This window comes from Lampetra planeri, chromosome 1, assembly GCF_965212315.1.
Source record: "Lampetra planeri chromosome 1, kcLamPlan1.2.h2, whole genome shotgun sequence".
In the NCBI taxonomy this organism is placed as follows: Eukaryota; Metazoa; Chordata; class Hyperoartia; order Petromyzontiformes; family Petromyzontidae; genus Lampetra; species Lampetra planeri.
This window is the reverse complement of record NC_136107.1, coordinates 36,700,458-36,726,917: the sequence shown is the minus strand read 5'-3', so window position 1 is coordinate 36,726,917 and position 26,460 is coordinate 36,700,458. Positions and strand designations below refer to the sequence as shown.

The 26,460-nt window shown below is 47.8% G+C and overlaps 1 protein-coding gene across 1 annotated transcript; it reads right to left on the bottom strand.

The window, feature by feature from the left end:
- Window positions 1-2,370: 2,370 nt before the first annotated feature.
- On the bottom strand, window positions 2,371-26,229 carry LOC144717924 (alpha-1,6-mannosylglycoprotein 6-beta-N-acetylglucosaminyltransferase B-like). The gene is made up of 16 exons (XM_078593776.1): window positions 25,320-26,229; window positions 21,783-21,892; window positions 19,016-19,142; window positions 17,227-17,321; window positions 13,930-13,991; window positions 12,275-12,445; window positions 11,156-11,399; window positions 10,887-11,094; window positions 9,107-9,238; window positions 7,910-8,043; window positions 6,573-6,697; window positions 5,127-5,273; window positions 4,280-4,426; window positions 3,590-3,784; window positions 3,041-3,201; window positions 2,371-2,631 (listed from the first exon to the last, which is right to left on the bottom strand). Exons 1-16 carry the CDS (start codon window positions 25,349-25,351, stop codon window positions 2,439-2,441), a joined length of 2,283 nt encoding a protein of 760 aa, XP_078449902.1. The 5' UTR covers window positions 25,352-26,229; the 3' UTR covers window positions 2,371-2,438.
- Between the last annotated feature and the right edge of the window lie 231 nt (window positions 26,230-26,460).

Sequence of the window (26,460 nt, the reverse complement as noted above, 5' to 3'; positions counted from 1 at the left end):
TCGCAGTTGGCGCATGGTGGCGAGTGTTAAGGGTTTTTGACCGTTTTTTGCTGGATTTTGTTGTGCACGCCATGAGTGGCGATCTGGGCTTGCAGAGTGTGGCCGGGGCTGGGTGCCGAATCGGCCACACAGTTTACGATTTTTATGTCCCCAGGTGCGTTTCTAAACCTGAATGCACATGTTTTGTATGCGAGACTGTTTTGCTGTTGCTGGTGTGTTGGTGGCGGCGGATGCTGCCGTGTTAAACTTGAACTTTGTATTGACGTTAAGCATTCTTTTTTTTTGTGTCGCTTAACGTCGCTGTTGGCTTGTGTAGAATTCACGTCCCAAATTGAGTTCGAGAATTAAACAAGAAAAAAAAAACCTTGAGTAAAAGTCCAGCCGCACTGTTCTTTCATAGGTTTTTGTATTTATATTTATTTTTTAATATATTTCACGTTATTTGAAATTCTGATTGACCTAACGAGTCCATTGTCTTTCTTGCCTCTGCAAAAAAAACCATCAGCACATTTGTACTTTCCCTACTTGTAGCTCTGAGGCTTCCACAGAGGCAGGTTTGAGGTCAGGTTAAAATTCCTCATGCGACTTTGTTAAGCGATTTTTGTTGTTGACAAAACATTATAGTGGGGTCGGCAATGTCCTCAGTTGGTCTCCCTCTGACTTGATGTTCAGTGCTTCTCACGAACATCCGATTTGCAGAACCAACAAATTAACTGCAAAAGTAATTGAGTACCACTCACTGTGCTGTCCAAGAGGACTTCAAATTTGCCCAGTTCTCTCCTAGATGCTGCTAGCCCCTCACTGACCCTGCCTTTGTCCAGCCTTTTCCCCTCTTACTCTCCTTTTATTTTTCAAGCAATACTTTGTGTCCTATGGGCCCTTTCTTTTATTGCCTGTCCAAGTGACCTCAGCGGTTCATGCCCAGTTGTGTTGTTTTGGCTTCTGTTCCATCGTGCGTCACGGACGAGATGGGGGCATGATATGAAGGGATTGCGCAGTTTTTTTTGTACAGATGATATTTTGTTGCCAAGGAAGATCACTTTATACCATTAAATGTTTGTATTTTATATACCTGTTTCTCGTGTGGATTCTTTCATCGTTCCAAATGTGTTTTTGGTGGTATTTGCCACAGGGGTGCACCTCCATGCTGAGACATCTGTCCTGTCAGCTCCTTTTATCAGCCTTTTACAGATATTATTTTTCCACTTTGTCTTATTCACATTTTATCCAACTTGTGTTGCCATTTTCATGTCAGTGAGACAGAGTCCATTCGAATCTGTGATGAATGCATCGCACCAAATTGGAGGGCCGTTGGACCTATCTCTGAGATCAATTCAAGTGACTTCTGGTCCATAACGTACGGAGGGCAGCACTTTCTCACCTGCCCTGCCATCGGGAATAGGCTTCATTGCACGACCATAAACATCAATTATTATAGCTGGAATGTAATAGTTGGTGACGACCTATCTCCACTTGAGAACCCTTTTAAATCGCAGGTCGCTGTCCGGATGTGAAATCGTGATATCAGTGGTTCCAGCTCTTGCGGTGACCTCTTGCGACGAGTAAAGGGATTTTAACATCGGCGAACACTCGGTAAGTCGCAGGGTTCATGTTCCAAACGTGGTCTTAAAGAATTTGAGTCCATAACAGTGGATACTGTTTTATTTAGGTTCTGTATTCCACAGAACCAACATTCAAATGCTTTTGTAAAACAAAAAATGTCACTGCATAATGTTCGGGGCTCTGGTGTGCAGCTCTCCAATGTGTTTTTAGGTTGATCAGCAGGCGGTAAAACCCAAAAACACTTCGCTTATGTATGTATTTTTCGATTTAAAGCTTTCGTGACTGCAGGGATTCATCTCCTTGGTTCTTTTGGTAAAGTCACGTAGAATGAAAATAATAAAAATAAAACATAATAAAATAATTCTCACAACGTTTCGGCCACAACGCAAGCAGCCGTCCTCAGGTGAAGAACAGGTCTGTCGAGAAGAGACTGTCACAGACTCTGTCGCAGAGTCTCTGTCTTCTCGACAGACCTGTTCTTCACGTGAGGACGGCTGCTTGCGTTGTGGCCAAAACGTCGTGATAATTATTTTATTATGTTTTATTTTTATTATTTTATTATGTATGTATGTTGAACTTCTTTCACACCATACATAGCCAACCATGATAACCGCAGGTGCGGAGGAAGGACAACAAACTAAAACAACAAAAAATCAATTCTAAAGAAATTAGTTTTCAATCTAGATTAAAAGTGCATAGCTCCAGTGGCTTCCTAATATCGGAAGGAAGAGCGTTACCGACGGCCGCAGAAGCGCATCTCTGCTACGGAATTGGCGACACGGTTAAATACAGCGCGGGGGGGGGGGGGGTAAAATTGCAAGGGTTAAATCTTCGATTGTCGATGCCCGGCCCGCTTCGTGCCGCCACGTAGCCTGTCACAAGCAGTCCCGGCACAGCGCTACCTGGCCCCGTCGGAAGTCGCGGCAGGGGCACACCCGGGTCTCACCGGCGCCGGCGCAGCTGAAGAGGAGCGTCTCCTCCTGGAGTAGGCAGCGGCTCCCGTTGCGGGTGAATGCGGGCACCAGGTGGCTCGCTCGCCTCTCCACCGCGCCGCACCGCAGGCCCAACCTGTGTGCACGCGCGTCGCAAGTGGCATGCTGTTGCCGTGCTGAGTGGCCACGTGCTTAGCAGCATCGCGGATGGTGTCACGGTGAGAGCGCTGCATTCGCAATGCAGAGGTCTGCCGGTTCCATTTGATCGCCCGCTGCGGCAGTTGAAGCAATCTGCACGTTTTTGTTGTTGAATAATTTGACACGAGTGCCTTTTGGCGATCGGCAGGTATGGTGGGGTAAAGTGCAGGCAACGCTCACCCCCTTTACATGACGTCTATCTTGGGGGAAGAGTAGGCCAAATACCCTCCAGAGAGCGCTCGCTGTATTTGGAGACCCTTCTGGCAGCAGTGGTGTAACCAAGCACTTGCAGGTCTTCATACCTTTACCTCTTTTTTAACAGGAAGTGTTTTGATGCGGTCTCCCACCTGGCAAAGACCTCCTGCGTGTTGACGAGGGGGAAGAAGGACGGCTCGCAAACGAGGCCACGTGCCCAGCACGCGTCCTGGCACGAGATGCCGCCCTCCGACGCCACCGCTTGCATCGCGCTGCTGGGAGGCCATCTCTGTGGCCCCGGCGAGCAGAAGTCCTTCACGGACAAACGACGATAGTTGGACATGTCGCGGCTTGATTTAAACCCGGTGATTTAAACTAAATTAAATTATTACATTAGGTAAATTTTAATGTAGCTGTGTGTGTGTCTGTGTTTTTTTTTTCTGTTTGTGCAGTCATTTGTGGCAATCACTTTATAAGTGAGCAGAGACCATCAACTCGCTCCACCACGGGCGGTTGAAACCTGGATTGGAACCCAGAGTTCAGAGATGCCGAGCTTGTGCCATCTCAGTGTTTCTGACTTCCGTGCCACCTTGTTTGTGAGCCAGGTGAGATCACGAGCACGTGAGTTAGTGGGCAGGTTAACGAGTGACGGAGCGATCGCCCAAGTGAGCGAGTACGAGCGAGTGAGCGAGCAGTCCCACCTGGTGAGTGAGGTAAGCGTACACCCTCTCGAGCATCCCTTGGGCTGTGAACTCGTACGGGAGGAGCGGCTCCATGACCGGCAACGATTTGATGGCGATCACGGCCGCCTCCACCTCCGACAGGTTTCCCACGTCCACCGTCCACACGTGCGGCCTACCGATGAAGCGTTCCGCGTACGGGTGCTGCGACGTTACCTGCACCAGCGTGCCCAGCACACCACATCAGGTATACGAGAAAGATTTTCTTTTTCCGCTCAACCGGTGACCCGGAGAATATTCGACGAGGAGATAAACCCTGCAAACAGTCCAAAGACTCACACAGAACCCACAGGCTGTGAATAGAGACCCATAGACTTGCACAAAGACTCAGAATGACATAGGAACTCATAGACGTACACGGTTACATTCAGTGAGAACCTATGGACTGGCATTGATTCTCGGACTCATAAACCAGTCATCATTTTTTCTACCTAACTCATCGAGGCCACTGGCTCCACGAGGAACTATGCGACAGAGCGCAGTGGACTAGCTATCGAGTGTGCAGGCGGTGCAACCGCACCAGAACCCAACGGGGCTGGATGGGTCCCTAGCTGGTGGCTATTGCCCTGGGGCCCACAGCCACCGTACGGGAGAAGAAGTCTCGTCTCGCGATGATGGCTGAGCCGCAAGCCTCCCAGCCGCCTCGCTCACCAGGCGAGACGTGGGCTTGCCCTTGAAGAAGGCGGTGCTGTGGGATGAGTGCGGCGGGTCGAAGCGCGGCATCAGGAAGACGCAACCGCTGGCGATGGCCTCCAGCGGCGCCGGACCCTCGTACGGGAAGCCCAGCCCCACAAACATCTGCAGCCATCATAGATAACACGGTGGGGGGGATGGGGCGGAGGGGGGTTATAAAGCCGAGGTTACATGGTTAAAGCGACTACATTTCTGGGAGGCTCAACCGGGGCACGTGGTGTACCTGGCAGCCCCCCTCTTCTCCATCAGCCCTGCCAACTATTGCATAGCCGTGTCCACTCAACCGATAGAATTTCCTGACCTGTTGCTCAACTCGTGATATGGGGCAAAGGGCAGGGCTACCTGAGTAGTGGGCGGGGTTGGCAGAGGAATTGGCGGGGCTACCTGATTAGCAGGTCTATGGGAAGTCGGTGGGGCCAATGTCAGAGCAAGGAGGCCGCCACTCGCTGATTTGGGTGGTGTATGCGGTTGAGTGGCTTCAGCTATCGAAAAGTGGACACAGGGCTGCCTGATGTGGCAGCTGCCAGCTCATCCTGTGTCCCGGTTGAGCCTCGGGGCCGTCCATAAATGACGTCACACGATATTTAATTAAGTAGAGCGTGTTGTCTATATTTATTTAAAGTTGTGCATTTTGATGTGGCGTCACATTTCTCCAATCCTCCCCCCCCCCCTTGTCACACATCGTCACAAATGTCTGACCCCCCCCCCCCAGGTGTGTGACGTCATTTATGGACGGCCCCCTCCCAGAAGTTTGGTAAACTTTAGATCCATACCCCCTGGCGACCTGCGGGATTGCAGCAAGCACCTTGGCCCTGCGGAGGAGGACCTGGATGTCACGCTGGGAGAGGAGGCCATGGTTGTGCACAAACTTCGGTAATGATATCAGGCTGCCCCCCACCGTGCCGTGCACGGCCATGTGGCGAGAGATCACCTTCAGGTACTGCTCCTTTCCCTGTGCCAGAAAAGCACACGTGATCATCGTTATAACATGACGAGGGCATTTCAGTCACGATGTAGCTGCCCGATGTGTTTGTGGCTCGGCGGTAGAGCGAGAGGCTCGCAATCACAAGGTCGTGAGTTCAATTCCTGGTGGGGTGCTCATTCAACCCCATCGTTCCCTTCAGGGTAAATAAAATAGGTACCACTTTGTGTCCGATGGAGAGACTCGTCCCTGCCATAGGATGATGGAATTTCTACCACTGGCTCAAGGCTTTAAGCCTCAATGCTCAGGATATGTCTGACGTCTTCCACGTGCTGGGGGCTTTTTGAGTGGTGATGCGGCCAAGAGGGTAGCACGTCCTCCACGTGCTGGGGGCTTTTTGAGTGGTGATGCGGCCAAGAGGGTAGCACGTCCTCCACGTGCTGGGGGCTTTTTGAGTGTTGATGCGGCCAAGAGGGTAGCACGTTCACCACGTGTTACGGAGGTTCACGGTTCGAATCCAGTGGGCACCCTGGTAATTTAACACGTAGGCGAATCATCAAATAATACATTATTTAAATGCATGCATAGGACAGCGTACTTCAATAGGGATTACCGTTGGTAGGGCTATTTTAATAAACACAATAGACAGGAAGGACAAGTTCAAAGGGCTCGCATAATGCGCATGCATAATGTACATTGCCTCAGTAATCCTCCCCCCCCCACATTGTGCAAGAGTGCAGAAGGGTGGTCAACACATCTACGCCTCTATGTAAGGAACGACTTTTCCAAAAATCTGGCTGTCGCCTGATGAAGCTAGTTGTAATTACTGGCGAAATGTCGTACTCAGTTTGTAAATGTTGTGGCTTGGCTCTCCAACACACCGGTGTGCTGTTCTAGTGACGAATTGGCCACGTTCTGTTTACGTGACAACCCTCACTAGTTGGCTGTGTCGGGTGGTGGCGGGTTTAACGACACATCTATATATATTTACGCGATCTAACCCAAAAACCTCCATTATGGACCCTGATAATTATTACTGCCGATGTAACAACTATAACACTATACTCTTTGGTTCTTTCGGTAAAGTCACGTAGGTATAAAATCAAATAAATCACGACGTTTTTGTTATTTATGGGTCCTATTACAAAGCATAGGTCTTGTGCCCATTGGTTGGACAGGACGCCTGAGTTCAAACCGCAGTGTAGACAAAAACACTTTTAATGGTACAAAGCACCTTAACGATGGAGCATATTTAAAACAATTTCCCGGCAGGAGGTCAGCCTGCGTCACTCGATGTCGCGACGCAACGCTTCGCCCCTACTCAACTACCTTCCACATCTCCTCCTTCTTGCCGTACACCATCGCCATGCGGTCGTCCTTGGGGATCGTGACCTTTTGCTTCTCGCTGAACACTTCGCTCATGAAGCCCAGGAACGAGTTGTCCGGAGTGTGCGCTGCCGATCCACAAACATCGTCACCACCACCACCACCACCGTTATTTAACCTCCACCGCTGAGGATTTGTGCCCACCACCTTTGTCCCCCCCGGTGCTGATGTTTACACGCCGCACCAGCTGCTCATTGTTAAGCTGAGTTGACCTAGGTGAGGCACAGGACCGGTTGGGATATCACTCAGCACTGATGTTAGCTGTGGCCAAGGAACAACTTGATTGCCGGTTCGATAGCGCTGTGCGCTAACAGCTGCGCCACTATAGAACATGTGTTTAATGCAGAAAAGTGCATAAACCAAGCAGCACTGCATGTATTTACTGTACAGTAAATCCCCGTTTAACGTTTAAATCCCCGTTTAACGTACGTGTTTTCACTTTAACGCGGTTTTTCGTTTATGGAACGTTTTTCACTTAACGCTCACCGCGCCCGCTGTAACACGAGCCTACCGCGTGACGGACTACTCGCTATACCGCGTGACTAGCGCGTCATGGACTACTCGCTATAAGGCAAGTCTAGCATGTGACGGACGACTCGCTCTAACAGAGTCTAGCGCATGACGGACTACCTGCCATAACGCGGACACATCTGACCAATGTCGGATATGGGAACATCTATAGAAAATTAACAGTTACACGTTAGGCAAATAGATTACTGGGGGAAAAAAACTTAAACACAAACACTTGTACAGTACCTCAAATATCGGAATATGATGGTCGTGTTCTGCCGAGTCTTGAGGCCCCAGTTAACACATCAACCCTTCTTGCACCTCGCTGGCTCTAATAGGTGCTCACGAACAGCGATTGCCCAAGGCTACACAGGAGATAGTTTGTCCTTGTTTCGATAATATTCGTGATTTGTTCCTGATTTTCGGATGAATCTGAAAAATAAATCCGAAAATTTAGCCTAGACTCTAAATTTTGAACGATTGGAAAAGCAAAAAAGTTTGTTTCGTATTTAATCCAAAAGTATGACTTCGTGGCAAGTGACGTCACTTGTTTTGCATCACTCCTTGCTTTTCCAGAGAAAACTGGTGTCACGTGGCATCAGGTGACGTCACTTTTGTTCGCACAAATGCATGTTGAATTATGACAAAATGTCAACGCTACGAAAACCTGACTAAAAGAGTTTTCGGTCTTGTCCTTGAAAACACAAAATGGCAAAAAATGTTGAACCAGAAACTCATGCCCGGATGAAGTGTGTCGAGCGAGGACGTACGGAACATGGTCATGTACTGCTGGGGCTGCAGGTTCCAGTGGCCCCATCCGGACTTGAAGCCGTTCTTGGTGGCGTAGGCCTCGTGGTTGAAAGCCGGCTCCGTGCCGAACGTGTCCACCACGCGGTAGCGACACCTGCACCGCCACAGATGGACAACGCAGGGTGATTAATACATGTGTTGAGTTTGTATTAAGTATGCCTAATAATTATAATTATTTTTAATTATCCATTTATACTCTTTGGTTCTGTCGGTAAAGTCACGTAGGTATAATTGTATTTTCTACCTAAGTGATTTTACCGAAAGAACAAAAGAGTATGGATTCCTGCAGTCGCGAAAGCTTCAAATATCCATTCATAATCAGTGTTTAAAATTATCCCCCTTGTCAAGCCCTTGCTGAACAAAGACTTTCACCCATATCATGTCGGTCATAGGGGTTGTTTGACCATACTTCACTACAATGATCAGTGCGGGTTGGTGAAGTCGTGGAGTAGCATCCAGGACCGCTTCAGATATCGCTCGCCACTCGGCTGGGTGTCGAACTCGGGTTTTGCAGGGTTCATAGCAGTGTGTCCCTCCACTCCAATCAGCATTAATAGTGTTTGCGTTTATTAATTACACTGGTCAACAAAATTTTTTTTTTTTTCTGGCCTGGACTTGTGCAGCTGTTTTAGACTAATTTCAGGGTGCTGATTCCAAATCTGATCTCAGATTTGCTCTATCACATCTCATTTTTATGCTATCGGCATACCCCATTTTCATAGATTTTACCCGAAATTAACTCCGTCACTTATGATTGCAAGTTGTTGCGAGTCAGTGACTGCTTAAATGTTAAAATATGGTGCTGTATTTTTAGGATAGTGTGTTTATAATATCATTTTATGTAGATATCCACATTGATTTAATATTTTTCTTCTGCAGTTTTTATTGAAAATGCAATATTTGATATCTCAAAAACCTGATGTGATAAACAAAAACTGATGCCAGATTTGGAATCAGCACCCCAAAATTACCTTAAACCCGTTGGAATACCTTATGCCAGAAAAAGTGTGTTGACCAGTGTCATTAGTTAGTGCTATCTGTGAAATTAAGAATTAATCAGCGCTGTTAGTGGTATCAATTATTACGTAGTGTTATGAATTACTAATGAGCGCTACTAGTGTTACTAATTAGTGTTATTTCGACTGCATTCGACTCACGCGTACTCCCGGAACGACAAGCCCATGCTCTTGCTCATTTGCTCGATGCCCAAGTAGTCGGTGAAGATGAGGTCAAAGGGCAAAGCCTTCTCGATGGGGCAGGCACCATTGCCTGGGGGCACGCCGAGCAACCTGGAGGGCACAGAATGGGTCCGAGTTCACTCAGAGAAACATGGCACTTTTTGGGGCTCAAGGAGATTTTGATAAGGCGACCAAAGTCATGGGGGGCTCAGCCTGGGCACGTGGGTGTGACTGACAGCTCCCCTCTCTGTCAGGCCGCTCACTTTGCATAGCGAGGGGAGGCTGAGCTCGTCGCTGCCTCACCTCTCGTCTCTTCCTGTATTTGCAGCCGAGCTCCGCAAATTCGGCGATTTTGACTATACAAATTATTGGAATCGTACAGAAATTACATTTATAACACAGATCAGTGGAAAAATCTTAATATGTATTTAATTCGATTATTATTTTTTATTTATTTTCGTAAAACAGTTATTTTCATTGGAGTATGACAGATGAGGCTCTGCCTTTCCTGCCTCCCCTGCCCGCACGTCCCTGCTACATACAATAAAGTCAGTAGTATCGATATGCCTACACACCCTACATACAATAGTCAGTAGTATCTGCACACATGGGGGGGGGGGGGGAGAAGTGGACATCAGTGGGGACGACGGGCGAGGCAGGCCGCCGAAATTCTGGCTTCGCGAATCGCGTTGTTGAAAGCCCTCGTTGTTAACTATGAAATAAAGGTCTCACCCAATGCCGGATTCTCCTAGTACCAAAAGTAGCTACACACGCTACGGGCCCCGCACTTTCAAGGGCCCCGCGCTAAATGCTTTCCAGCTATCAATTCCGGTTCAGTGATTCTGCACTTGCTCTATTACTATAGCACTATACTGCCTTCAACTTTTATGAACGACTTTGTATTTAAGTTAAGCGATTTGTCGGATTATTTGGCTGCATAGCAAATGAAAAAATACAATTACTTTGCTATGCAAGTAACAAAAATTTGTGTTTTAATATTTACTTGTTTTTATTTATTTAGGGCCCCGTTATGGCATATGCTACAGGCCCCGCACTAGCTTAATCCGGCACTGGTCTCACCTCCCTCTCTTTCTACACCTCGTCGGAGCTCCTTTACACAACGACTCGCACAGTGTCAGCGCCTTTGCCAAGGAAAATGGGATCGATGAAAACTATCTGGCTTTGACTAGTTTAACACGTAGCAATATTATTCATATTAAAGGTTTGTGGGTTAGATCGCGTAAGTATAAATGTGTCGTAATCCTCCACCACCCGACACAGCCAATTAGTAAGGGGTTTGTCACGTAAACAAAACGCCAATTAGTTACTACTTCAGCACACCGGTGTATTGGAGAGTAAATCTACAACATTTACAATTTGAGTACGACGTTTCACTGGCTTTGACCACCCGAATGTGAAATTGTAGTTGTCGCTCTGCGTCTACATCAGCCGTACGACAAAAGAGGAACAGCAAGCGATGTACATCAACCGGTCCTGGCCTCTCCTAAGTCAACTCGGGAAAAATGTGGCCAGACGTGGGATGCTCGCCACACGGGGCTTACCTCCCAACGGGCGGCTTCAGAGGGGTTATGTTTGGGGGGGGGGGCGGAATTGAAGAGGGGATAGGGCCCTATTTCATTCCTTGCTTGGGGTGGCCCATGCCAACCGTGAGCGTTGCGCAACCATTGTTTATTTTGTCCCCCCCTCTCCTTCCGCGTACGCGAGGGAGGGAGGCAGGGTGAGAGGCCCCGGGGGTCACCTGTGCAGGTCGGGCAGCGTGGCGGCGATCGAGAGCGAGTGGCCGAGGGCATGCAGAGCGGCCAGCGCGTCGGCCCACTGCACCAGCTCCCCGAGGGGACCGCCCCGACCCGTGCCCGAGTTGAACCACCGCCCGCTGGCCCCCGTCAGCAGGCCCAGGTGCACGAGGATCTGTTGAGGGGCGATCGATGGTGGGGGGGGGGGGAATCAGAGCAGCCTCTGAAAAGTTTGTTTATGAATCACGGTCCCCAATTGGTTGACTCGCTATGCCCAAGCGTAGCGAGTCCAAGCGTAGCGAGTCGACCGATACTTGGGCATTTATAAACGGAGCGGGCGCGCGTGCCTTCATGCGGGCACGCGAAGTCCCGTTCGTCCGAGCCGCGAGGTCGTGCGCCGCAGTCGACCACGTCCGCTCGGTCTGCTGCAGCCGCCGCTCCATGAAGCGCACTGCCTCCATGGCTCTGTACCGCTCCGTGAGCGCGAGCAGCGCGCTCGCGCTGCGTCGCATCGCCGCCTGCCGCAGAGCGCACGCACACGGTCAGCCTTGGGATGAGGACGACGAGGATGGAACAAAGAGGAGACAGGTGGGTGAGTAGGTGGGTGAGTAGGTGGGTGGGTGGGTAGATGGATGGACAGAGAGCGGGGGCAGGGGGACGAAGAGATAGACAAGTAGAGAGACAGACAGCAGACATCCAGATGGACAAGGGATCGATAAAGATATTATCTTAAAACCGGATAAGAGTATAAGCATGCATGTATTTGACAGAGAACACCGTTTTTACATATACTGTATCTAAAACATTCCCCCAAATATATTCCGTTTATTTTCTAAATATTGTATTCTGAAGTCATAGTTTAAGCTCGTGCGATGTAGCTCCATGTGTGACGGCTACGACTTGGGGCGCCGCATCAAGCAGTGGATTGACCCTGGCTGATGTCCGCAACCATGATGATGGATGAACGAGAGCAGGTTGGAGCAATACTCTTAGTTTTTACGGTAAAGTCACGTAGGTAAAAAATAAAATTAAAATTAATAAAAATAAAATAATAAATAATAAAAAATCAAGACGTTTCGGAGGCAACACAAGTCTCCGTCATCAGGTGGGACCGTCACAGCCAGATTTGCTGCATCAAGTGAGACTTGTGTTGCCTCCGAAACGTCGTGATTTTTTATTATTTTATTTTATTAATTTTAATTTCATATTTTACCTACGTGACTTTACCGAAAAAACTAAGAGTATGAATCCTTGCAGTCACGAAAGCTTCAAATCTAGAACAGGTTGTGGAGCCCTTTTGGAAAGCTGAACTTCTTTGTTGAACTTCTTTCACCCCCGACGTAGCCAAACGCGGTAATCGGAGGTGCTGTGGTGGTGAGAGCTGAGACGGAACCTCTGTGTCCTTCGGGGGCTTGGGAGGAATCCCAGTTGTGTTGGGTCCTGCTTGACGACGAGGAGGGCAGAAGCTCTCCACCTGGCCCAGGTAGGAGATGATGGAGCACGTGGAGCCGTTCACTCCGTAGTGCGAGTAGCATGGGTCGCTGGTCCACCTGTTCTGCAGGTACTGGTGGACAATAACGACGACGATGATGATGATGATGGCACACATCATGATGGTGATGACACACATCATCATCAATATTTATCGTCACTTGGCAATACCATACAATATATAAACATGTTATCATCAGAAATTCATCATCATCACCACCACCTATTCACATCATGGCATTCTGTGTCATAGTCATAATCGTTAAGTTATCGTCAATTTTGACATCGTCACAATTGTCACTTACGATCATAAAATGTCTCACCTAACATCACGCGTTTGTTGATAACACTGCCCGAAACAAAAAGGTTGATTGTTCTTTTGTGCATCACTGCCAACGCAGCATCATATTTAAAATATAAATATATTTCATTATTATCATCAAGACATCCCCATCAGTATTATCAAAACCATAACTTCTCAGCACCATTAGCATCCAATAAAGTTGTTTTCATCCGGCTATAATCATCACTATCGTCGTCGTCATCATGCTGAGAATCATAACCATCGTTATTCCTCGTTATCATCATCATCATCATGGCAGTAATCACCACGAGACTCATAATCATCGTTGCCTTGACGATATTAATAGTCATCCTCGAGTTTTTAAAGCCTTGCATGGGCTGGCACCACCATATATTGACGAGTCAATTCATCCGTACGTCCCCTCAAGGTCGTTAATATCTGCAGACTCTATCCTTCTCTGCGTACCTCGATCCCGGCTGCCTTCCTGGGGCGAGCGGGCACCTCGCTGTGGTTGTGCCACCACGGTTGTGGAATTCCAGACCGTTGGAAATTCGTTTATCCGACAATGTGGACACTTCTAAATCTCGTCTAAAAACACATCTTCTTAAGTCCGTTTATTCCATTTAGCTTCTCTGTCTCTCTTGGCCTTTCCTTATCCTTATTTTTAGAAGGCGCCTTGAGACCTTAGTGGAATTTCGATTTAAAGCTTTCGTGACTGCAGGGATTCATCTTCTTGGTTCTTTCGGTAAAGTCACGTAGAAGGGAAATAATAAAATAATAAAAATAAAACATAATAAAATACAATTCTCACGACGTTTCGGCCACAACACGGCTGCTTGCGTTGTGGCCGAAACGTCGTGAGAATTGTATTTTATTATGTTTGATTTTTATTATTTTATTATTTCCCTTCTACGTGACTTTACCGAAAGAACCAAGAACATTAGTGGAAGGCGCCTTACAAATAAATGTAAATGATTATTATATTATAATTATTATCATAATTTCAACAACATTCTACCGGCAAACATTTTCAACGCAGCCTTGTTTAAAAAAAAATAAAACACCATCACAAGCGTCACGAACGTTTTCTAACGAGCACCGTTGGCGACGTACGGCGCGAAAGAAGTTCACCATGCACGTGCACAGCGAATATGCGTCGATGCGTCCTGACCCACTTGGCACACCTCCGCCCGCCGGCGTGAAACCTGAAGCCCGTGGCGGGCGGGCGAAGCGAAGACGCGAGACGGACGCACCTTCACTTTCTCGCCGCACAGCGGGAAGCCGGGGTCCCGTGGAACTTCACAGTCCTGTGAAGCTACAGGACACATTTCGATTTTCATGGTTTTTTGTTGCTGTTGTTGTTTGACAATGAGCCAGAAGACTCAACTTATTATTCGTTTCGCAGAAAACTGCATTTGTCTTTCGTTCATGCAAAAGACAGCGTACCAATGCACTAAAATGTCTTAACAGTTAAGTTGTGTCTGGACTACGTATTTGTTTGCTTCGAGGGTTACTTGTCTGATCTTGCAACTGGGGGGGGGGGGGGTCAGCTTAAGGCAGTGTCCTTCACTCATTTTCAGGGGGGGGGGGGGGGGCACTTTCGCCGATAAGACATCATCGGTGTGAGGTGCCGTCACACATTTTACACCAATTGGGGGTTTGACAGCGGCACTGCAATGATGATGTTGGAATGTTTTCACATTTGTGTATTGTCGGGGGCCGCGCTAAAGGCCACAAGGGGGCCGTCAGTGGCCCGCGGGCCTTACAATGACGAGCAATGGCTTAAGGGGACGGGTGTTCCCTCCCCTGTGCAGAGAGCTCTTGTCCCAGGCCCTATAATTATTTACGATTTGGGGGGGGGGGGGGCGGGGTCGGGGAGGTCAATTTGACAGGGGGAGAGGGTTGCCTCTGAAGGGATGCCGGAGATTTTGGACGTCCAGTTTGTATCCGAGGTATTCCAAGTAGGCTCGTCGAACTCAGCTCATACTTCGGGGGTCTCTCTGAAGGCCTTGAGAGATCCGGCGACCTACGAGCGCTTTCCGCCGTGATTGTCCCAATCGGGATTCCAAATTTGCCGTGAGGTGACGTGATTTCTATTCAGAGCTCCCGCGGGTAAGCAGTGCACTGCCGTGTGTAGGAGAACGACTTCCGAAACGTGACATCACAAAGCGACTTCTAAACATAAATTTGAAATGGCTAGTAGAGTCTATCCGCGGTGTGAGTGGACTAGTGGCCACGGGAGGTACTGACAGGGGAGTCAGCCGACAGTACGAGCGGACTAGTGGCCATGGGAGGTAATGACAGGGGAGTCAGCCTGCAGGACGAGTGCACTAGTGGCCACGGGAAGTAATGACAGGGGAGTCAGCTGTGAGTGCGAAGGGACTGATGGCTACGGGAATGACCGAGAAGGGAGCGTGGTCAGGCGACGGAAGAGGACGGTGGAGTCTGCCGGTGGAGAGCGTCCAGAGTCAGCGAAAAGGTTCTGGAAGGGGGGCGTGGCCTCGGTCGATATATAAGGGGGAGATGCGCGGGAGACTCGGGGCCGTTGCAGTGGGGTCTCCGCCTGTTCAAGTGAACGTGTCTTCAATAAAGAAATCGCCTCAAGAAAAGCGTGTCAAGTCGTGTTAACAAATGTAATCAGATGTCGCGATATTTTGCGTCATTCAAATCATATTAGTTGCACATCTGTGTCAAATTAACAACATACTCACCTTTCAGAGGTGGGATAAGCTGAACTTCACAATCGTGCTATCGGTGTCGTGCCATGAGACAAATACTTAATTCGGATCTATTGCAGACAAATGTTACCATGCTAGGGAATGCCCGTGAAAGTGGATATCAAAGAACTACTTCTGATCTATGCTCAGCACTTTCCCATCCACCATTCTTCAGACTGTGACTATCACATGTCAGTCAAACTCATCTGCTTAATTCTCAGAGTTATAAGTGTGCCGAATTAAGCGCAGAATCGTACGCACTGAGATTGTTTCTTTTACAGCCATCGGTGACCAGGCTGAAGCCATCAACTCGCTACACTTGAGAACCCGGTTTAAGCACAGGTGGCTGAAACCCAGACTTGAACCCAGGCACTCAATGGTGCCCGGCTCAGTGTTCAGACCTCTCCACATTCACTTGATCGGGAATTGGTAGCAGTAGACACCAGCACAAAGAGCTGACCAGGCCTGCTCGTGTCTGTCAGGCGCTCCTCCATAATAGCCCACTACGCGTACAGCCGTCTGCCGATCCACTGCTGGATGAGGGCCTCCCCCATCCTGTGCGCGTCATTTGATCGAACTCCACCACGTGTAGTCAGTGCGGGTTGGGTGAAGGCTGTGGAGCGTAGACACGGGAGCATAGAGGTACAGTACAACAGGTTGAGTTTGCTGCACTGCCCTCCGTTGACAACGTAAACCCCGCGAGCGCCTGCGACAGCTGTTGCGTGCATGGTAATCGTCCATCCAAGCTCTATCAAGGCTCAAGTCTGCTTAGCTTCCGAGATCTGAGCAGATCAGGCGCATTGTGTGTGATTTGTTCGAAGGGCGCTCCCTCGAGGCACAGACACAAACGGAGAGACACGGACTCCGCAGACGCTTGTCACTTTATTAGAACTGGAATATTTGTTTCGAGGTTCTAATGACGACCCGGCTCATTATCCAAACCACTACCCACCCTGGTGATGTTAGTGACGTCACCGGAGCACTTCTGATCATTTTTTTTACGTTGTGATTCATAAGATCTTTGTTCTCACAGATCAAGCAGCGTGGGACGCACAAGTGTAGCTTTAAGTGGCGTTTGTTTTTGGGTTGGGCCATACCTTAAGTCTTTTATCGACTGCGATGAAATGTTACTATCTAGTTCGTGTGTTTACTTCAATGGGAACCAGTTTATTACATTCTGGCGTGACCACACTACATTGTTTATTACAACTGTGTAGGGGTTTATTTTTTCCACGGTTCTGCTGCACAGCTTTCCAACGTGTTTTCAGGTCAAACAGCGTGTTGTTCAGCGCCAAGTCCGACGTTTCGCTCCGCGTTCTGGGAGCTTGGACAGAGGCCAGGGGATTCCTGAATTCTGAAGAATCTTCCGGTACGCGGAGCAGCAAAATATCGGGCAATGAGGGACAACAGTGCTGAATTCAGTTCCCGAAGGAGCTCCCCAGCATATGGAGCAAAATGTCGGAAATCATGCTGAACAACATGTGGTACATCCTGAAAACGCATCGAAGAGCTCAACAGTTTTTATGATTTGATAAACGTGGGGACTGTGTTCACGTTGTTATTTTGGTCCCGTTTGTTGCAGCCGCGAATGTCCATGTCACTGTTTTCAGCTTGAATGTTGCTACCCCTATTGTGTTGCCATCCAACCATCAATTCAACTGCGGAGATCTCGTCTCTTCACGAAACCGTGGCCACGTGATCCGTCTGCACCAACCTCTTCATGTGCCGCTCCGGCCCTAATAGGTGCCCGCTAACAGAGCTCGCCCCCAAGAGTCTATAAGGCGACACGAGGGTTATCTTTGTTCAGCGCATGGTGTGGCTGTGTGGTCTCACCGCGAGGCACCTCTGCAGGCTGTTTCAGTGGCAGCTGAGACGCTAATTGGACCGGGGCCTCCGGCCGTCGTTGATCTGGCTGACAGGGGCGGCACCTGGTGGCACAGAGATCGCATCAGCACCAGGGCTTTAGATTGGGCCAGGTAAGCGCCAGCATGCCCACCGGCGGTGAATGGTTTTCATCAATCTTGAAATATCACTGTGTAAGGGTTGCGTTCGGGTTTATCGCGTCTCAAAGGTGAAATTGCAAAAAAACTAAAAATGTCCCTAAACCCTAACGTCCTCGAAAGAAGGTCCACGGCTGCAAACAACTCAACCCCCCCCCCCCCCCCCCCCCGCTGAACACCAGACAGGCTATGGTCACGTCGTGGTTTTCCCGACATTTATCCTCACCTTCCAATTTGATCAAGGTCCAATATGCAAAACAAACCGCAGTGCAAATGACACAAACTGTCGCAATTATAACGTCTCAGTAAATGTTTTATTGTTGTCTAGAACGACAGGCCTATCCAGATAACTCCATTCCATGGACAAGGGTTAAGATAAAGTAGGACACAACCGCGTTGCCGGATTATCCTAGTAGCAAAAGTAGCTACATATGTAGTAGCTACAAATGCTACCGGCCCCGCACTTTCAAGGGCCCCGCGCTAAATGCTTTCAAGCTATCAATTCCGGTTCAGTAATTCTGCACTTGCTCTATTACTATAGTACTAAACCACCTTCAACTTTTATGAACGACTGGGTGTTTAAGGTTAGCGATTTGTCATATTATATGGCTGTATAGCAAACGCAAAAATACAATTACTTTACTATGCAAGTTAAAAATTCGTCTTAAAGCTTTCGTGACTACAGTAATTAATATTCTTTGGGTCTTTCGGTAAAGCCACGTAGATAGAACAAATAATAAAAATAATAACAATATATTCTCAGCAGCTCTCCTGCGATATGTTTCACCTGATGACGATTGCTTGTGTTGCAATCGAAACGTCGTGATATTGTTATTATTTGTTCTATCTACGTGGCTTTACCGAAAGACCCAAAAAATATTGAAAAATGTGTGTTTAAATATTTACGTTTGTTTTATACTTAGGGCCCCTTTATAACATATGCTACAGGCCCCGCACGAGCTGAATTCGGCACTGCACAACCGGTGTTTGTAGAGAACAACGCCGCGGAAAGTGTAGGGATTTCCGTGGGTTAGAGAGATACGAAACAATGCAGGTCACGTAAACAAGGACGACGTCAACGGCAGGAGAAAGTACTTGGCAGATTACAAACGTGATCAACACGGTCCTAATAGCTGTTGATACCAGACTCAAGGTGCTCGGCCAAGAAATGGGGAGTGTGAGCCTTAGCTCACGAGCCTCATAAGTGTCGCAGAAGGCGCGGGTTGCAAGCTCGCGGGGGGGGGGGGGCTGCCAAAGGTCTTGGGAACAAACCGAGCGGCAGGGTGGCACAGATCGCCGGGTTAGAATACGAAGCGAGTAGAGGTGCTGCGGTGTGCAAGGTTGAAAAGCCGAGAGTTGCACTGGGGGTAAACTCGCAGGTGTCTCCTGCCCATGTGTAACTCTGTACCACTGAACGTGGTACAGAGTTACACAATTAGCCATCTCCCGTCACCGACACTGCAACATGCTGCCGAGATCCATTCTCAGGGCATTTTTCAGTCACTGACGCGGTGACGTTGTACCGCGATGTCGTCTTCGCCATTTACAATCATGGCACTGTTGTCCACTACCGAGAGGTATTTTCCAGCATTTGAACCCCCTCCTCCCCACCCTGCCCTCACCTGTCGAGCGATCTGTTGAGGTCACGCAAGGATTGTACGATGCTCTCCAGCCCGTCCAGCCTCTGCAGCTTCGCATCCATAGATGCCAAGAGGTGCTTCAGGCTGCTTAGACTGGAGTCTAGGCTCTCTAAAAGATGAAGACATAAACAGGTAAAGACAATGAAGCCACACGCAGAAAGTCAAACAGGCAGGTAACGGACATAGTACATAGCCACATATGCTTGCACATACAGGTTAGATGCACACATATACTTACAAAGACAAACATCCTCATTGTAGCCTTTTACAGGCTTGGGGAAGTGCTGTGAGCGAGCGCCTGTAAAGTTCGGCACGGCGCATGAGTTGGTGGTGTGGCGAAGACAACGCCTGGCCCTCCGTCTCCCCAGTGATTGTGTCTACACACCACACCAGGAACTCATTTAAGGCTATGTTGACCGGGGGGATGCCTAGGATCGGTTCAGATGCATTCATCACCGATGTTGGCTGTGAGTGGTAATCAACCTCAGGTGGCATTGGGTTCAAAGCTTGATCACCCCCATCGCCCCTGCCTCCTTGTATCTGCCACTGCCTCCACGCAACTACAAATTGCAGAGAACACCCAAATGCACGGAAAAACGTATGCAAACACTTGGTGGGTTGATTACTGTTGATCGCATTATACAAACCCTTTGTCAAAAGTGATGAGTCATCATTTGCTTTTGTGTTCATTAGATCTTAAGCACCAGGTGGGCAGGTGGAGCATTGGTGGGAACATTATCGCCACCGCCGCTGAGGTCATGGGTTTTAATACCACGAGTTTCAGCCACGAATGATGAAATCAGGTTATCAATTGTAGCTGATTGCTGATGATCTCAGCCCGGTCACCAATTATTTACCAAAAAAAATAAACAATGATTGTGAAATTGAAGTGTGGTGTTCTGGTTTGGGGTGCGTGTTCAGGATTTCTGGGAAAAGAACACGTGTAGAATTCAAGCGGCTGTGAAAACGTACGAGTTAAAATGGTAAAACAGTTGTTAGATACTGAATTAGGATAATTCCTAGCTCCGAGAATTACAAATCCTTCGTTTGACATGCAATTAACATTTCTCAGTTGCAGGCATGTGGAAAAGTGCAGCCCTCACGAGTGGATATAAAAGGTCAAGCTCGAAGGGATCTTCGGAGTAGATCTGTTATGTCTACTTCTGCGGACCCTACTCTTACACAGGGTGATACGAGACAAGGTGAGGTTGTGTGCTCGAGCCAGATGTATCGTTGACCGTAAAGGATGGCATCGAGATGTAGCAAATGGCTTGGGAGGTATTTATTCAACAGCGGACACATCACAGTTGATGCTGATAAAAATAGACAACGCTTTAAAATGAACTGCACTATGATCATCCATGTTAAGGTCAGACTTGTGTAAATATACATTGTGGATTTTATAATGAAAATAAATGCACGAATGGCGTCATCCGATTGACTCTCAGCTTCGTAACGGTCACGGGTTTTTAAAAGAGCAAGCTTGTAAAGCCAACATCGTACGTGAAGGCTGCTGCCGAGAAACACCTCACGTTTGAAGGAATGGAACCTTCATGACTCATCAAGGGGCTGCTGTCTGCATCAACGATACAGAACTTAAAGCAGCAGATGTCCACTCAGTTCTATGTAGGTGTCCATCAGTCATATTGACTTGCATCCTACTGGGATATTTGCACAGGGTTGGTGTACGGTGATTTTTCTGCAATATTTTGCTGTCTTTTCTTGGATTTTCTGTTTGCACTTAGTCACTTTAAGATGTTTTCTTGTTCATGTTTTTGTTTTTTGTTTGTTGCGGTTGCACCCGATGCAAGAGCCGAATGGCTCACAGGGCTATACCTAATAAATAAACTTTGAACTTTATATGGAGTTGTCCACCTGTCCAATGGAGGTGTATGTTTGTAAGTGTCCACCTAAACCTATACAGGTGTTCACCTGTTCAACACAGGTGTCCTATACAGGTGTACTTGTCAGATGTCTACCTGTCTTACACAGGCTTCCACCTATCCTGTATAGGTGTCTGCCTAAACCTATACAGTTGAGCACCTGCTCAACACAGCTGCGTACTAGTATTATCACGTTATTGGCTGTTCAAGTTAATTCGGATATTAAATCAACGCGATATTTGGTGTATCCCTTTTTTCAGTTTCAGTTTAATTGATTAGGTATAACCCTGTGAGCCATGCGGCTCTTGACTCGGGTGCAACCGCAACAAAACAAAAACATGAACAAGAGACGTCTTAAAGTGACTACACGCAACAGAAAAATCATGGAAAAAACAGCAAAGTCTTCCAGACAAAACACCGCATTTAATGAAACCGATGCCTCTTGGGCTCCTTGGAGTTCTAAGCAACCATCTCACCTGGGTCAGGTGAGCAACCATCTCACCTGGGTCACGTGAGCAACCATCTCACCTGGGTCACGTGAGCAACCATCTCACCTGGGTCACGTGAGCAACCATCTCACCTGGGTCACGTGAGCAACCATCTCACCTGGGTCACGTGAGCAACCATCTCACCTGGGTCACGTGAGCAACCATCTCACCTGGGTCACGTGAGCAACCATCTCACCTGGGTCACGTGAGCAACCATCTCACCTGGGTCACGTGAGCAACCATCTCACCTGGGTCACGTGAGCAACCATCTCACCTGGGTCACGTGAGCAACCATCTCACCTGGGTCACGTGAGCAACCATCTCACCTGGGTCACGTGAGCAACCATCTCACCTGGGTCACGTGAGCAACCATCTCACCTGGGTCAGGTACGGCCGTCCTCGCCGCCCGCTCTATTAGATGAGCCTGCAGGAGCAGCAGAACGAGACCCGAAGACATGAAGACGGCAAGGCAGAGCCGCAGGCTTATCCTGATGGGGTTTGGGTGCGAAGGAAAGACAATTACACGAGGATTTCAATGTAGACGCGGCTTAAGCGCTTTAGGAGTTCCCAGCGCCGTACAAAACACCTCATCTCAACCGTTCCTGCAATGCCCTGCCACAGTCTAGTCGAGTCGAGGATCTGTGGAACAAGGTGTACTCACCACCGGGCCTGCGAATGGGCATGAGTGTGCCCATTTTCGGCCCAGTTTTGCGCATGCTTTTTTTGCGCGAGCGTTATTATTTTTCTGATAATTTTCGGCAATTTCAAAAATGTCATCAGTTTGAATGAAGGCGCATCAACCAGTATGATGCCCGTGGAAGATCTTACAACGCTGTTAATTAACACACCCCTTTTAAAAATAATAATTTACACTTATAAAGCGCATATTAAAAAACCGTTATCAGGGCGCTGACATCCTTTTGGAATGTACTGGATACAATTGTAATACGATGCATATTGTATGGGTAAGCTTGTTAAGATAATATTAGAGAGCAGCCCGTCCTATCTTTCCCATCGGCTCAGTCCACTTCTCTCAACGACTCTGCCCTTTCTAGTTTCTCCACCATCTGCTCCACCCCGCCTGTGTTGACGACTCCCGACACGACCCACGTGATAACTACCCTGGCCTATCATGGAATCTCCTTTGCTAATACCAAAATATACTAATAGGGATTTTCCCCTTTTTTTCTGGCAACAAAACTGACACCTTTTGCAAGGAATCATGTTTACATTAACCACAATACTTGCAGTCAAATGCAAACAAAAAAACAATACTAATTTATGCATTGTCCTTGAAACAGATGACGCCTAAAGGCGCCTTTTGGCGTCATCTGGTCGAACACCATATGAGACTAGGCTCTAAAGAAAGCTGTCTCTGGTGTGGACCAATCGGTTTCAAGGACAATGCATAAATTATCAGAGTATTGTTTTTTGTTTGCATTTGACTGCAAGTATTGTGGTTAATGTAAACATTATTCCTTGCAAAAGGTGTCAGTTTTGTTGCCAGAAAAAAGGGAAAAACCCTATTAGTATACCCTGGCCTAGTATACTTGGAGGTCGTGGGTTCGATCCTGACCGTGACGCCGGTGTGTTTGGAGTTTGCATGTTCTCCCCGTGGTCGCGTGGATTTTTCCGATTTCCCCCTCCACATTTAGCATCGACATCACACTTTTAGAGTATTTGGCTGCTGTACACGTCCACATGATCAGCCACTTGATTTGGGCTATAATTTCTGTGCTTGGTCGCTTCTGAAAAAAATAACTATGAAGCTCAGTGGGCCATAATCTGGTAAATTTTAATAAAAAAGTTTAGTTTAAATAGTTTGACCCACCAGTTGCCTGACACCACTCATCAGTCATCTACCTGGCCCTCACCAGACAAACTTGACACTCACAACACTCAATGAAAGCATTGCTCCACTACACTGCACGACTACACCACAGCATTACACTGCACCACACTACTAAAACACACCCATGCACTGCACCGTATTACTACTACAACACCCCTGCATTTACGTCACTAAAGCAACACTACACCACTTGTGTTCATGACCACATTGTTCCATTACCACTTAACGTTATACTGAACCACAAAACTGCACCACGCCACTTAACCTTCACAGTCACTCGCTCACCTACTTCTCCCTCATTTACTCACGTATATCTTCATTGCCAATTATGCTTTTCATTCATTTTCACCTATTCTCTCATTCCTCCCTCACTCAAATCTCTCAGTCCATTCATTTACTCATTTATCTCCCATTTACTCACTTTTTTTAGCTATTTAAGGTCCAGTCGTTAAATATCACAATGCAATAATGGAAAATTGTGAGATTTAAAACAGTTTGTGGTCAATTGATCTCATTCAATCACTTAATTCCTCTCATTCATTCATTCTTACCTCATTACTCGATCCTCTCATTCTCACCTCATTCATAGATACCTATAATTCATTCTTATTGTTACCGAATTTAATTGCTCCTTCCTCTTATTCATTCACATTACCTAATTCAATCACACATTCCCATATTAAAGCAGTGCACTAATTGTATTATTGATGCTGTCTAGTTATTTCGTGCCTATATAAAGCCACAACATCAGATCATTCTTTCTCAATTGATAACGGATGCTTGTGTTGCGACCGAAACGTCGTGTTCTTTTATTTATTTTTATACTTACGTGCCTTTACCGAAAGAACCAAAGAGTATGGATTCCTGCAGTCACGAAAGCTTCAAATCAAGATTGTATTATTCATTCTCATCCTTACCTCATTCAATCAATCATTCCTTCCAGTACCAGACACCATGCTCCCTGTGATGCTCTGCCTGGTCCAGTAGTTGCTAGGGACACCGTTGCTATGGATGCCTGTTGCTAGGCTGACTCTTGGTACTGGCGGACAGCAGATAAACATTTTATTTTTCAGAGTTTTGTGGTTTTTGTTTTGTATTTTATAGTCAACATACGGCGTTGTTTTTGTCTTTCGCACATTCTCAGACGACGTTCTTTCAAATCTATTATAAAAGTCCGGCGTTCCGTTTGTCTGTTCGACTAAATTATAAGAGCCTTTCAGAAGAAAGTTATAGAAAGTGGACCCCCGTCCCCCGAGATGTGGGGGTACAAAGTTGACAGAACATACTCAGTATCTACATGCCTACACACCCTACACACAATAGAGTTAGTAGTATCTACATGCCTACACACCCTACACACATTAGAGTAAGTAGTATCTGCACACATGGGGGGGGGGGGGGAGAGGACATCAGTGGGGGCAATGGGAGAGGTGCGTTGCATTGAGAAGCCTTCCGCCGAAATCCCAGCGATACCAAATTTGTGCAGATAGCTATACAATTGCGGATTTGTAAAACGCTTTAAGAAAAATTCGTGTAAACAGACAAACGAACAGGGGATGGGATTATATATATGGATATATAAAATGTATGAAGTTATTCTATAGGACCCCTTTCTCATTACGCATTCACAAGGAGGCGCGGGTAAAGTTGTGGACAAACGAGAAAGCAACCATCGAACAAAGACGGTGGCCACCTCAACGCGCGCTTTAACAGACGCGCTTCTGCGGGCGTCTGGAACGTTCTTCGTTCCGATACGAGGAAGCCGCTGGGAGCCATGCACTTTTAAATCATCATCATCGAGATTGAAAACTAACCCAACGCTGCCGATAACATATGCACTCCTGCAAGGAAGCGCAGCCAACGGATTGTGTAAAATATGCTTTGTGTTCACGTGGATACACAAACATGGGACGGAGACGGGTTATTCATTTATTACATCTATAATCTTATTTTGTATGACGCTAAGAAAAGACTTCACTGTAATGGGACATCCAGCTGAGCGATCCACTCAATGCGAAATAGAGTAATACATACTGTGATGTCGAATAGTGTTTGATGCTCACTTCATGTAGCAGGGTGGTCTGCAGACACGCATGGTGTGTGCCCTGACGTTGGGATGGAGTCGCGGGCAAGCTCGACACGAATTAATATTCGCTCTGAATTCGCTCCATCGGCGTGTCTTCTCTCCGCTGTCTATCTCAGGATCCTCGCTCACGGATGTTGATGATGAGGCTCGATGTGTTCGCACCTGGATGAAGAGGCTACCTGCTCACACCCACAACGCCTCGATGCCCTTTGTCACGTGCGGCGACTGATTTTCGCCGAGAGCAGAACTTGTCCCGAATCAAGTGTCTCTCGCCTGCGAAACTGACACCTGTTGCAACGAACGTCAACACGACCGCTTCTCCTCCTCCACCAAACAGGCAAGTCCGCCCACTACCTTCCACCTGTTCTACCCGGACCACTGCCACTTGCGCCCCTCCCCTTTCCATTGCTGCCCACAGGATCCTCCTTTCCCATTGTTCCCCCCGACTTGACTACCAGAACGTCACCCCCCATCCCTTGTGCTCTTTGCCGTTGCTCTCCCAACTCGCCTGTGCCCTTCTCTCCCACCCCCTTCTCTCAACTGCGTTTTGCCACGTGTGCCTGGCCCTCTATTCTGCTCCTAACCGATGCCCACCTCACTCACCTATGCCCAGTTCACTCACCCATGCCACGCATCCTTCCCACATGTGAACCTCTCCCCTCAATGATGTCCCGTCATCTCTCAAGTGACACCATGCCCAATGACCAATGCCACGCCTCCTCGTTTCGAGGAGGCGTGGGATTGGTCTTCTTGATTTGTTTTATTCTCTGCCCACTCAAATGTGCACCTTACTGTTGCCTCGCACAATCAATGCCATCACCTATCCACGTGTGCTCCTTACCGTCACCTGCGCCCCGCCCACCCGCTCATAAATCCGCGTCACTCCCTCAAGGAAATCCTGAGTTTCAACTCTTTTTTTTTCAAGAGGCTACTACATTGGGATGTTTGGCCGGTTCCGTTAATGTTCGACTTTGGTAAGAAACCGGGAGTACGCAAAGCAAATCCATCACGCATGATGCCATCAAAATGGACATTCCGTACAATCGGGGTTAACGAACCAACATCCTAAATACCTCGTAGCAGGCGGGTTTGGGAAGATTCACAAATCTGTGTGACCC

What these genes read in the sequence shown, in the direction of transcription:
- LOC144717924 (XM_078593776.1), bottom strand. Translation starts at nt 25,351, where the DNA reads ATGCGTGTCTGCAGACCACCCTGCTACATGAA. An exon ending in CTCAACAGATCGCTCGACAG is followed by an intron (nt 17,322 to 19,015) that starts GTGAGGGCAGGG and finishes CTGTGCCACCAG; the next exon opens with GTGCCGCCCCTGTCAGCCAG. An exon ending in GCAGTACATGACCATGTTCC is followed by an intron (nt 6,698 to 7,909) that starts GTACGTCCTCGC and finishes GTGGATCGGCAG; the next exon opens with CGCACACTCCGGACAACTCG.